General features: G+C 46.9%; 1 protein-coding gene across 1 annotated transcript in view; it reads right to left on the bottom strand.

The window, feature by feature from the left end:
• The window catches only part of LOC308640485 (kelch domain-containing protein 4-like), a gene marked incomplete at both ends in the record, with an annotated part of 43,349 nt that overhangs the window by 18,795 nt on the left and 12,541 nt on the right, over positions 1–12,013 (bottom strand). Inside the window, 3 exons of the mRNA XM_081312376.1 lie at positions 4,866–4,964; positions 6,264–6,342; positions 9,004–9,097. Of these exons, the coding sequence (XP_081168502.1) occupies positions 4,866–4,964; positions 6,264–6,342; positions 9,004–9,097 (272 nt within the window). The remainder of the gene's footprint in view (positions 1–4,865; positions 4,965–6,263; positions 6,343–9,003; positions 9,098–12,013) is intronic.

Here is a 12,013-nt window from a genome sequence, read left to right as displayed (position 1 = left end):
AAGTTTTAGCATTCTATGCATGATATTTTAACATATAATTAATCTGGTATGTGTATAGATATTGCCTGTGATATGAGATGAGGTATATCTTACTTTCTTATAATTAAAAAACCATTATTCAAGAGTCAAGGATGAAAGAGATCAATCAGGGTAAAAATTGTTTAATAAGGTATTTATAAAGATAAGGGCAAGGTTGAGGGAAACCAACAAATTTTGTGAAGCACCTTTCCTTCTGTAGACTTGGAGAGGTAGGAGGTGAAAGAAGAGAGAGCCATTATGAAAACCTTGTAGAGGTGACCTAACTGAAGCATGAAGAAACCAACTTAAGAGTCTAATAGCCTTATAGGGAAGAATAAATCACCTCATTCCACTTTTGAATATTCTAAGTTCATCTCTTTGGTGTCCCTTTCTGAAGGAACTCAACAAGACACCACATAACAGGGGACTTATCATGCAGCCTATAGCATATGTCTCACCAAAAGTGAAAGATGGAGAAAAGAGGGAATATGGCACCCACTGGTTACATGAGGCCACTGAGTATTTGAAATGTCTCATCTGAATTGAGGTGTGCTATGTGTTAAATAGACATTACATTCCAAAGAATTATTAGGACAAACAAAATGAACATGACATATCTAACAATTATTTTCTTTGCAAATTATATTGATAATCCATTGGGTTAATTTATTTATTATTTATTTATTTAAATATATTTAAATAAATATTAAATAATTTATTATTATTTATTTATTTAAAAGAAAGAAAGAAAGGAGAACAAGGTAACATATTCTGTATCTTGACTGTAGTACTATATATCCATTATATATGTTGTCATTTTTTAATATTTGTGTTGTCAAAATTCATATAACTATAAAACTAAATAGGACAAATTGTACCAAATATAAATTATATCTCAACAAACATGACTATAAAAAGAAATCTAGTTCATGAAGTGTTTTAACAGTATTGGGCACATACTAGCCACCTGATAAATAACGGTTATTACTATGATTGATTAAAACAACCAACATCAGGGGCTGGGGTTGTGTTCAGTGGTAGAGCAATTGTCTAGCACGTGCGAGGCCCTGGGTTTGAGCCTCAGCACCACATAAAAATAAATAAAACTCTAGATAGGGCAAAGGGGTGGGAGGGGAAGAGAGAGGGCACAGGGATAGGAAAGACGGTGGAATGAGATGGACATTATTATCCAAAGTACATGTATGAAGACACAAATGGTGTGAATATACTTTGAATATACTTTGTATACAACCAGATATGAAAAATTATGCTCTATATGTGTAATATGAATTATAATGCATTCCTTTGTCACATAAAACAAATCAGAATTTAAAAAAAAAAAGAAGAAATTCTTAAAGAAAACACTGTTTCTGTTTGGATGTAATGCTGAGATTTTTAAGTATCCTGGAACCTTTCTACTTTCTTTCAAGAATGCTTTCAGGGCTGGGGTTGTGGCTCAGTGGTAGAGCGCTTGCTTCACATGTGTGAGGCACTGGGTTCTATTCTCAGCACCACATATAAATAAATAAATAAATAAAAAGTCCATCAACAACTAATAAAAATATAAAAAAAGAATGCTTTCAGAGTTGCTAGATAAAAGGCAATAGAGTCATTATGTCCCCCAAACTTCACAACTTCAGCACCATCTCCTAAAGGTTCAGAAAGGACTGTGGTCACCTACGGCCACCCACACAAGCAGAACGGTCGAGCTGAAGAAGCCAAGCTTGCTGTCAAGTGGCCACTAAAGAGCAAAGCCCAGGGACCACTCTCCACTCACACCTGCAGAAAGACCCTTACCACGAGCACAGTAAAAATAAACCATGACAAACTAAATCTGTACTTCTGCCAAACTACTTTTTTACTTATTAAGGAAATGCATGATAAAACAAAATCTCTACTTGTCATCCCAAAAGAATTGAGGAATACAGAGCTCCCCCCCCCCTCACAAAAGAAACATACACCCAGGGGAGTCTTCCAAAAGCACCAAGGACGCCTGAGCCAAGCACCTGCCCAGATTTCCCACAGAAATCAGTCTGTGTGCGTGTCAAAGACACCAGAGAACCCATGCTGCTTTCAAAACACACGGTTGTGGGAAGCCATTTCTGACACGTGATTGGGTGGCTCCCGTTAAGGGTCTGAGGCGCTCTGGCTGTGTCGGGGCTTTCCCGGCCCTTTCCTGATGAGAGAGCCCATCCGTGTGGGGGTGTGCCTGACCACTGACCCCGGGGGCCCAATCACTGACCCTGACCTTGGAGTGCGGTCCCCCCTCAACCTTCATTGGATGAAATTCTCCCCTAAATCTCTTGTTCCCCAATAAAAGGCTACTCCCAGGCGTGTTCAATCTCTCTCTCTCCTGCTAGCCCTGAGTAATCCTTGCTGCCCTGCTGGGCGGTTAGAAGAAAAAACCAGAGAGGGGAGCCGTCTCAGACCTGACAATATAAATAAGGTAACTAAGTCTATGTGTTTTATTTCGATGTCATCTAGCTAACTTTATGCCTAAAACCTCATTAATAAAACCATTACACAGGCCGCATGGTGGACACGGTTAATTCTAGTTCAGCAAGACACACACTGAAATTCTAGTTATTTCAAATAATCTGGCCCGTTCAAATATCTTGAACCAACTCTCTCAGGGTAAAGACCATTATATAGACCTGTCAGTCATTAAACAGGAAAAACATGGAGGAAAACTTTTTGATTAAGAAAAAAACAGAAGAACGAAATGGCTAACTAGGGCACTAACAATAGGAGCTTATAATTCAAACCCAAAGGTTTCAAGGCTGGGGACGTGGCTCCATGGTAGAACGCATGCCTAGTATGTGTGAGGCCCTGGGATCACCAGCACAACAAAGCAGCCTCAAAATTTCAACTGAGGACAAGGTCAATGTTCTTTCCATTTTGAAATTATTAAACAAACAGAATGGACCACTGTCTGGCAGAAGGACCCTCTTAATAAGCTCACTGCCAGTTAAAACTGACCTAACCACCAGCACACAGTACTCTGAATCATGCTGAGGTAGGAGAAAAACCAATCATTTGCTAAGAGATACCCAGAGGAAGAAATTTATCTTAAAACATAAGAGGTTCAGGGTCAAGAAGGAAGTCTGAGGATTAAAAGACTTAAAAGCACACTAAAACTGCTTCCTCTGATATCCCTCCCAAATAAGGATCAGTGTTTTTCTTTTAGAGGACATAACTTGAAGGTCTGGTTGGAACTATCACGCAGTCCTCAGGACAAACCTGGCCCTTCTGGAGAGACCCAGGTGTCCTGGGCTGGAACTGACCACAGTTGGCTCCCTGACCACTATCTGTTCTCGGCATTGTCCAGCTTACTGATAAGAGTCTACTCCCCCAGCTATCATCTGTGTGACCATTTATGTACTTGGTCAGAAGTAAACAAACAGCTTTTTTAAACACCACCTTCCGGATGTATACGCAGCACATAGGTGTCCTGAAGCTCTCCTGAAGCTCTGCTCAAGCTGACTAACCACCACCACTCTCCAGGTCCAGTGGAGGCCAAACACAGCCTCGGAACCAAGCGCCTGGGACATGCCTCAACAACTCAGAGCACAGAGCAAGGCCTTCCCTTCAGCACCCACTTCCTCCGCATCCCATGAGTCTGTGTCCCAGGCATTTGGACCTCCTTGTGGTTTTAACTGGAATAAATGGAAAACCTGAAGTTCACAACCCTCTTCCCAAAGGCCAGAAGCAGCAACCAATAGACTCCAACATAAAATAGCATGCTGTGAATGGGTTCTACCACCAGCCTGGGATTCTGCTGAGGGACAGCCAAGTCCATCCATGCCCCACACCCTCAGGACCAGATGAGGCAAGAAACAGGAACACAGCTAAGGCTTGTGGCCACAACCCAGCACCCACAGTAGGGCCTGGCAGATAAAAGCCATTCAGTAACTCTCTTTAGCAAGGACACAGTGGACTCCTACAAGGCCTGCACAGATGAGTGGCAGGAGCTGTCGCTTAGCAGGAGGCCAACAGTTTCTGTGGCTCAATGGACACAGTGAAATTGTACTTATTTCATAAAAGTGTGTACACGTTGACTCTTCCCCATAAGTTACCATGTTCGTTCGTATGCCAGGCCCATCTGGAATTTTTAAATTCTTTCTTTATGGAAAATAAATTTCATTTCAGTGTGTTTTGGTCAGTTTTCTTTGGGGGAACCAACCATCAAGTGACTCAGGAGACCAACTCTCTCTCACTCCTAGGACTCCACTACAGCCAGCTATCTGCCGACACAGTCCAGGCAGAAGAGCTGTGCCTCACACCCACTCCCTGCCTTCCTCCTAGATAGCGAGCGAGCCCCACTGCTCTCAGGGCAAAGCTGCAGCGAGGACCATGGACAGACCCACATACCCATGGAGCCCAGGAACTCATTCCTAGAGAGGCAAAGAGCAGAAACAGGCTAACTACATGCTAACTCCACACTACTACTTTGTCATGACTCACTTCATTCTAAAATAATTATTTTCCTTCCTCCAGTGCCCTGTTCCTGGATATCCCATCTCCTCCTGTGCAACACCTAGTTCAGATCTTGGGCCTATGGGGTTCTCTTACTTACAAGAGAAGCAAGCCTTTTACTAGCCTATCATGTGCCAGGCCAGACATGAGTTGTTCACACGTGGGTATTTCACATGATCTTCACCCCACCTCCCCTTCTCACATGTAAAGAACTACAAGCACAAAGAACCTTAGTAAAGAGTTCAGGTTAGAAAACAGCGGAGCCCAAGAAGATCAGCACAAGGTTACCTGCCCTCCACAGACTCTGCAAGTGTCTACCCTTGGCTCTAGCCTGGGAAGAGGGAGGAAGGAGGATGGTCAGTACTGGTTACCTGGTGAGCACAGCGCCTTGGAGGTGGACCAGGGATGTCAACTTTGGTCCAAGTGTCCTTCTTGATGTTGTAGACATAGAGCTCATTATACAGAAGAGTCTGTGGGAAGGAAGAGGAACCTCAGTATCATGAATGACATGCTCCAAGAAAGTGACAGCATGTGGGGAGGACACTATGACAAATCCCCAGAAAGCTTGTCCCTTCCAACAAAGGACTATAAACCAACACAGGCAGGTAGGGCGCTGGTCCTGAGATCTACAGGGACAACAGGACAGCCACCCCACAACTTTCTGTAGGTTAATTTGCTTGCCACTCTGAGTGAAAAGGCATTTGACACACCCAACCGACCACATATCACAGCTGAGCCAGCCTGCCGTAAGCGTGCCCAGAATATTGACATCTGCCCGCAGCTGAGCAAACCATCTAAAGCACAGCCCATCTCATAATAGAGTACCGACATCTCATGCCACTGTTAAACACTGCTCTGAAAGTAGAAAACAGAAGGGCTGTTTTAGGTGCTCTTTCCCACAAAGTCAGAGGTCCTGCAGACAGAAGCCAAATGCTCACAGTTTACTGCTCTGAGGCACCAGTCGCCTTGGCTGATCAGCCAGACCCTCACTCTCCAAACCCAAGCCTAACTTTTTGGGGACAGATTGACTGATTTGGTGCACTGGGGATTGAATCCAGGGCTCTACCACTAAGCTTCATTCCCAATCCTTTTTATTTTTTATTTTGAGACAGGGTCTAAGTTGCTGACGCTGGCCTTGAACTTACAATCCTCCTGCCTCAGCTCCCCAGTCACTGGGATTACAGGCATATGCCACTGCATCCAGCTCAGATCTAGTTTTTGAATGCATGAAAAGGCAGAGAAGGCTAAGAACTGACAGAACTCCTCGCAGGCCAGAGGTAAGTGAACACAGCTTTCTGCTTCATGCACAGGGCTTTCTAGACTACTCAAAAATAAAAGCCCCACAATTTATTAGCATTATTTTTCATTCGGAACCACCTTGAAGGCTGGAAATGTACAGCTCAGTGGAAGAGAGCTTGCCTGGCGTGCGCAGCCCCGTGGGATCCATTCCCAGCACCGGAAACCAAAGTTGAAGGGTAGGAACGTGAAAAGCCACCACAAGGAAGAGCAGTCCCGGCAACCACCAGAGAACCAAGCAGGCCCACCTCTGCAGGCAGTGCTGGGGACAAACACCCTGCAGAACTCTGCCTGCAGTCACTCAGTCCCCGACTGGCCCTGGTGACTGTCAAGGATGCACCAGGCCTGACACCCAGGAAGTAGGATGTAAGAGAGGATCGTGAAGGTGACGCTCATATCACTGCTTTCAGTTAACTATGCTTCAAATGACACCCAAGAAAAGTTGAGAGGAAAAGAAAAAAGGTATACTTTACTTTTTGGCCATTGAAATATTCACCTCCAAAAAGGATTAACTCATCTTTCTCAGGGTGAGCGGACAGGGAGGCATTTAACCTGCAATAGACATGAAGCAGAGATGAGCACACAATGCCATGCTAGGCCAGGCTCCTTTCCATGAGCATGCTTTACCAGAGACAGCAGGCCCTGGGGCCATCCTGAGGCCATCAGCCAGATACCAAGTTCATGCACCTGAAGAGCCCTGGTCTGGGCCATCTCACTCAGAACTGGCTGAAAACATGAGCAGGCAGGCAGAAGCTCAGACCTCTGACCACGCTGCCTCTGCCAGACCTGCCCTGTTGGGGGTCTAGCCCCTTAAATCATAATCGAAGCTGCTCCTAAAGCCCAGTATGTCCCAGGGGCCTTCTGCCAAGAAAATGTCAATAACTCTCTATTTCCTGCATACACAGGACAAAATAATAGCCATTGGGGAAGCTGCACACACATTCTGACTACTTCAGTAGAAAGCAGGACAAGAGGCCATGGCTGTGGCAGAATGCCCTGCTCTCAGCATCCTTGACAGTGGAGTCCCCAGGTGGGTCCACACTACTCATTCCAGAAGCTGCTTCTCAAAGGGAAAGCCATTTCAAAGTCAAGCAACTGGGGAAATCTGAAACCTCTATTTTTCTCTTGGAGATTTATTATGCACAGAAAGATTTCACAGTCTGGGAAATTTCCCAGTAAAGAGACCAGCATTAAAACAGTGCAGCTGCAAGGGAACAGTCTGGCATCCCTCAGAAGCTAAATCCAGAGCTACGTCATGAATCGGCAGCCCCCCAGGTGGAAACTCCAGGGGACAGCTGCAGCCATGTCCACCACAGCACTGCTCACAAGCATCCACCAGCACAAGGTAGATAAGGCCAAGCCCCAATGCCAACATGGTGTGGTGCCAGCATCTGAACAGCCTCCACATCCCAGGAGACAACGCGAGCAGGGCAGCAGGACAGGGAGCCATATTGTACAGGGCAGGATGTGATACTCGGGCATGCAGATGGCTGCACAGCACTGTGAATGCGAGTTACGCCACAGAACTGAAGAAAAGGTTAAAACGGCAAACTGTGTCACACACACAACCACAATGACACGTTTTTAGAAAAGAACAATGCTTCCCACCCACCCCCAGTTTTGTTTTGTTTAGTTTTCTCTTTTAACATGTCTTAGTTCTCTGTGGCAAAGTATCTAACATAAGAATCTGTAAGAGGCCTAAAGCAGAAAGTAGCAACAAGGCCCCACTGTACCCAGGCACCACCTAGGCACAGGCAGCAAGAGGCACAGACACCAGTGAGTGCAGCGTCCTTGGCCCTAGGCCACACCTGGGCCACACTCAGGGCCATGCTTCTTAGGAACCTGTAACTGTCAAGGGTTCCTAATGATACACAGCTGAGAGGAGGGAGGTCAGAAGTTATGAAAGCTACCAAACAAGGTCTTCATCTCACCATATGATCCAACACCAGCTCCCTCTGCCTGGCAGGCAAGCCCAGCTGGCACAGGGACAGCCAGCACTTTATATACTTGGCATTTAATCTGACTTTTGGGACAAGCTTTTTCTTTAGAAAAAGTTCTAATACATCATCAAAACTAATAATAATAACAACCCATGTTCCAAGTAGCTTTCCTCAGGAGCACCAGTACCCACAAAGAAGCCTTAAAAATATCCAATCTGCTTCAACCACTCAAATGAAAATGTCCATCTACCAAAGAAAACATACCAACTAAAGGAAAAATAAAACCCAGTCCCCAGCAGAATGAACTAAACAATAACAGGACGTGTGCCTGGGGCTGCTCCACCACCAGCACTCTGCTCAGGGGCTCACTGCACCCTGCCACCAGCCCAAGGGCCCAGGGATGCAGGCACAGAGCCAGTCCTGACTTTGCTGAGGCAAAGACCGCACAGCAGAGCCAACTTCCTGAAGGCTGGCCCAGGCTGACACGCCACCAGGCGGGACCTACAAGCTGCATCTCATTCTGAGGACTGAAGCAAACATTTCTCAAGTGAACAAAACAAGCCTAGGTTACATGTTTGGCAATTACACGTTTCCCTACTCTGAAGGCTGCATCATCTTCTCATGAGGATGCTGGGCCTCCCTAGGTTAGGAACTAAAGAGCTTGATGCACTCAATGTCCTGCCTCTGCTCTGTGAGTAACCAACAGAGAAGCAGAGGGTCCTAGACAGAAGCAGAAAATAATCAGCACTCAGAAATTAGGAGGAAGCAGCCAGAGGGAAACCAATGCCTGCTCATTTCAGCCCACACCAACTCTATCCATGGGTGTCTGAAGTCCTGCAAGAGACCTGAGATTTCCTTCACCATTAATACGCTCACTTAAAATGGCAATGTATATCTAATAAGCTTCATGTGAGAACTTAAAGGCAGCAGAACAAACACCTGTGATGTTTTAAAACACTTTTAAAAACCTTCAGAGCCAAACAATAGCTTGGGGGGGGGGTGATACTCACCCATGGGTGCCACCAACTATAGTGCCTTCAAACCCACTCTAAGAGGAGCAGCCGTGTTGAGCCATACCCCCAGGCCCCTACAGGACAGCAGAGCTCACAGCCTGTCCCCAGCTTTGCAGAGGCAAGTGACCCACAGCAAGTGCTCATGGGAAATGTTCAGAGTGTTCAATCATTCCTGAGAACATGTATCCATGTCAAGTCACTTTTCAACTTAGGGAAGAGAGGGAAACAGAACTAGAAGGCAGGGAAGCCTGCCCGCTTACCGTGGAGAGGGCGGGGAACACGGTGTCTCGGTGACCTGGGTCTTCCTGGCATCCAGTGTCTGGAAATGGGCTATCAGGGCTTCCAGGTCTTCCTAGGGCACACAAGCAGCCAACATGAGACTCTTTCTAGAGCCTGCCATGGAGCCAAAAGCCTGGCCAGCTTTCCTCCAAGGTCACTTGGATCAGACTGGTCCAGTCACATCTATGAATCACAACCTGCTCTCCCTGGGTTTGAAATGCACAGGGCTGGGGACACAGCCCAGTGGTGGAGCACTTGCCCACCTTAACTTCAGCACCCAGGCCCAGGGTGCTCCCGCCTGCCCCCTGTTTGACAACAGTACCTGGTCTTTGTCTTGATCTTGTCTGTCCTGTTCACACCCCCACCTACCCCCATGATAAAATATGAGCTCCAACAGAGAAGCATTAGAGTCAGGTTGGGACAGGGCCTGCATAGAGGCTCAGAGACCCCTACTGACAGCTGTGGCCGCAGACCTAAAGCTGAGGTGCTGATGCACTGGCATAGCTGGGCAGCTCTGGAGGCCAGTCTTCCGCCCTGCCCAGCCCTCACTCCCTGTAGGCACCAAGTACACCCCACCCCCACAGCTGGTGCAAGGCCAGTCATCTGGAAAGCGGCCTGCAGTCTCCTCTCAAACGCACTCCCTCACCTTGTTCGCACTGAGACCTGGGATCTGACTCTTTCATTCCTCCCACTCGCACACCTTGTTCCCACATTCTGCAGAGCTGGAAGTTCAGATGTCCTTCTAGCACTTAAGACACTTTCAGAGCAACCTCCCTCTTACCAACCCAACGCTGGCCTCTGCACACAGCTCCATGGGCCTCAAAAGTTACCCAAACCCCTTTCCTCAGCACAGGTCAGATAAACAGCAACTTTTAAAAAGTCCACTAAGCACAAGGAGGACACAGGAAGCTGACACAGGACAGCGATCAATGACCTAGTTAACGAAGTGTGCCTTGTTCTCTGGATCACGTCAGCTCAGATTCTTTCTGAGGGACAGCCCAGGAAAGTGAGCACTGCCGAGGCCCACCCTGCCCAGCACACTTTAGGGAGCGTCTTCAATCTCCAGCACCCAAGAAGGTCACACAGATCCCTTAAAATCCAAGCCAATCTCACTCAACCTTCTTAACCTGCAGGCTTTCTCTGTTCAGGGAAAACACAATCTTTGAAAGCAGAAACAGTCTCAGACCAGGAGTGTAGCTCAGAGGTATGCCCTGCCCAGAGCGCAAACTAGAGACAGTTCTTGAGGTCAAGGAATGCACAGAGATTTTTCCAAGTTATGGCCCTGAGGCTGCTCTGATGCAAGGGTCTGTCTTTCCTGCCACCTCCATCTGTCAATCCACTCAGTCTCTCAGCTCTGTTCTCCCTGGGAGCTCCTTTCTGTGCAGTCCCTGTTGTCTCCAAGGCTAGTCTTTTTTTTTTTTTTTTAAAGAGAGAGTGAGAGAGGAGAGAGAGGGAGGGAGGGAGAGAGAGAGAGAGAATTTTTAATATTTATTTTTTAGTTCTCGGCGGACACAACATCTTTGTTGGTATGTGGTGCTGAGGATCAAACCCGGGCGGCACGCATGCCAGGCGAGCGCGCTACCGCTTGAGCCACATCCCCAGCCCCTCCAAGGCTAGTCTTACTGAACCTCCACCTTTCTGAGCAGTGTCTTTAAAGCATTTCCACACAGTGGTGAGAATCAAAAAGGCAGCAAAACAACCTGAAAAGGGTAGGAAAATTTCAGAAATCTGCCTAAACCTCTTAGTCCTGAACGATCTATGGCTATAACATCTTTGCAACCCAGACACCTAGCACAATACCAAGCAGGGAAGTTTACTGAATAAGGTAAAACAAAGGAAACAGATGTCACAGAAACCAAGGAAATCCAAAGTTTCAAGAAGTGGGTAGCTGATCACACCATTTAAGAGGAATCAAGTAACAGGAGGACCAAAGCCACCCTTCTGGGTTTGAGATGAGGTAAACTTTTTTTGCCAGGACTAATTATTAGAGAGATGCAGGCAGGTCAAAGTGTGACCAATTAAGAGTTCAATTAAGAGCTGGCTGACTAATGATGGTAAGACAGGAAGACGCTGTGCACTACTATTTGGGAGCCTGGCTATGGTGGAGACAGGGAGGGTGGTAACTAGAAGAGCACACAGGGAAGTACACACAGGGAGTGTAGGGAATTTTTGGCAGAGAGCCCAAATACTTGCAGGGTGGTCATTTTGATGCCCTTTTAAAAACTACTCCCATCTACAAACCACTCAACCTCAGCATTGTCAAGAGGCCATCTTCTAGGTCTGGTTGACTGCAGTACTGATGATATCACTGGATCTGCTTGGAGAATAGGCTACAGGCCCAATTTGGGGGTTAGAGCCCTTAAAGCTAAACCCAGCCTTTCACAAATGTCACATATGAAAGGACTTCTAAGTTGGGAAGGCCAGGCAGGGGTGTAACCAGCTGTCTTTACCTGGTCAGACACCCTCTGGCACCTGGAGCCCAGTGGGAAGCTCCGTCTGTCTCCCTCCCATGCTTCATGTACAGGTCTCTCTACTGAGTGAGCCGTCACTAGAGTCCACCCCAGAGAAATGCCTGGCACTGAGGCTCTTCTACCTGAATCTGGCTTCTAGTTAATGAGATGCTTGCTCCTAATCTTTTTAGTAGGTTTTTTCCTAACAAAAGGACAGGACATTCTGGAACATAAAGATAGGAATGGGAGGCAGCTGGAGAGCCATTTTGCAAGTAAGAAGAAAAGTGAAGTGTCTCCACTGAGGTCCACCATCTATTCCTACCATGGAATATCCAGGCTTGAAGACGACCAGCAAGCTGAGGCAGGACAGAAGAGACAGCTCTAGGTGGACAAGTGACTTACTTTTCCTACCCGCCACAGTGAGCATGATCGATGCGGAGCTGCAGCAGCGCTCAGGCCCATCACTCCCCCAGATTCATCTTCTAGCAGTGCCCACAGAGGCCTTGAGCTGGGGTGCCACCCAGGTGCGCCCCATCTGGAC

The sequence above is a fragment of the Spermophilus citellus genome, assembly GCF_964194105.1.
Source record: "Spermophilus citellus genome assembly, contig: SCAFFOLD_421, whole genome shotgun sequence".
Lineage (NCBI taxonomy): Eukaryota > Metazoa > Chordata > Mammalia > Rodentia > Sciuridae > Spermophilus > Spermophilus citellus.
The sequence above is the reverse complement of the archived record's forward strand: the minus strand, read 5'-3'. Positions and strand labels throughout refer to the sequence as shown.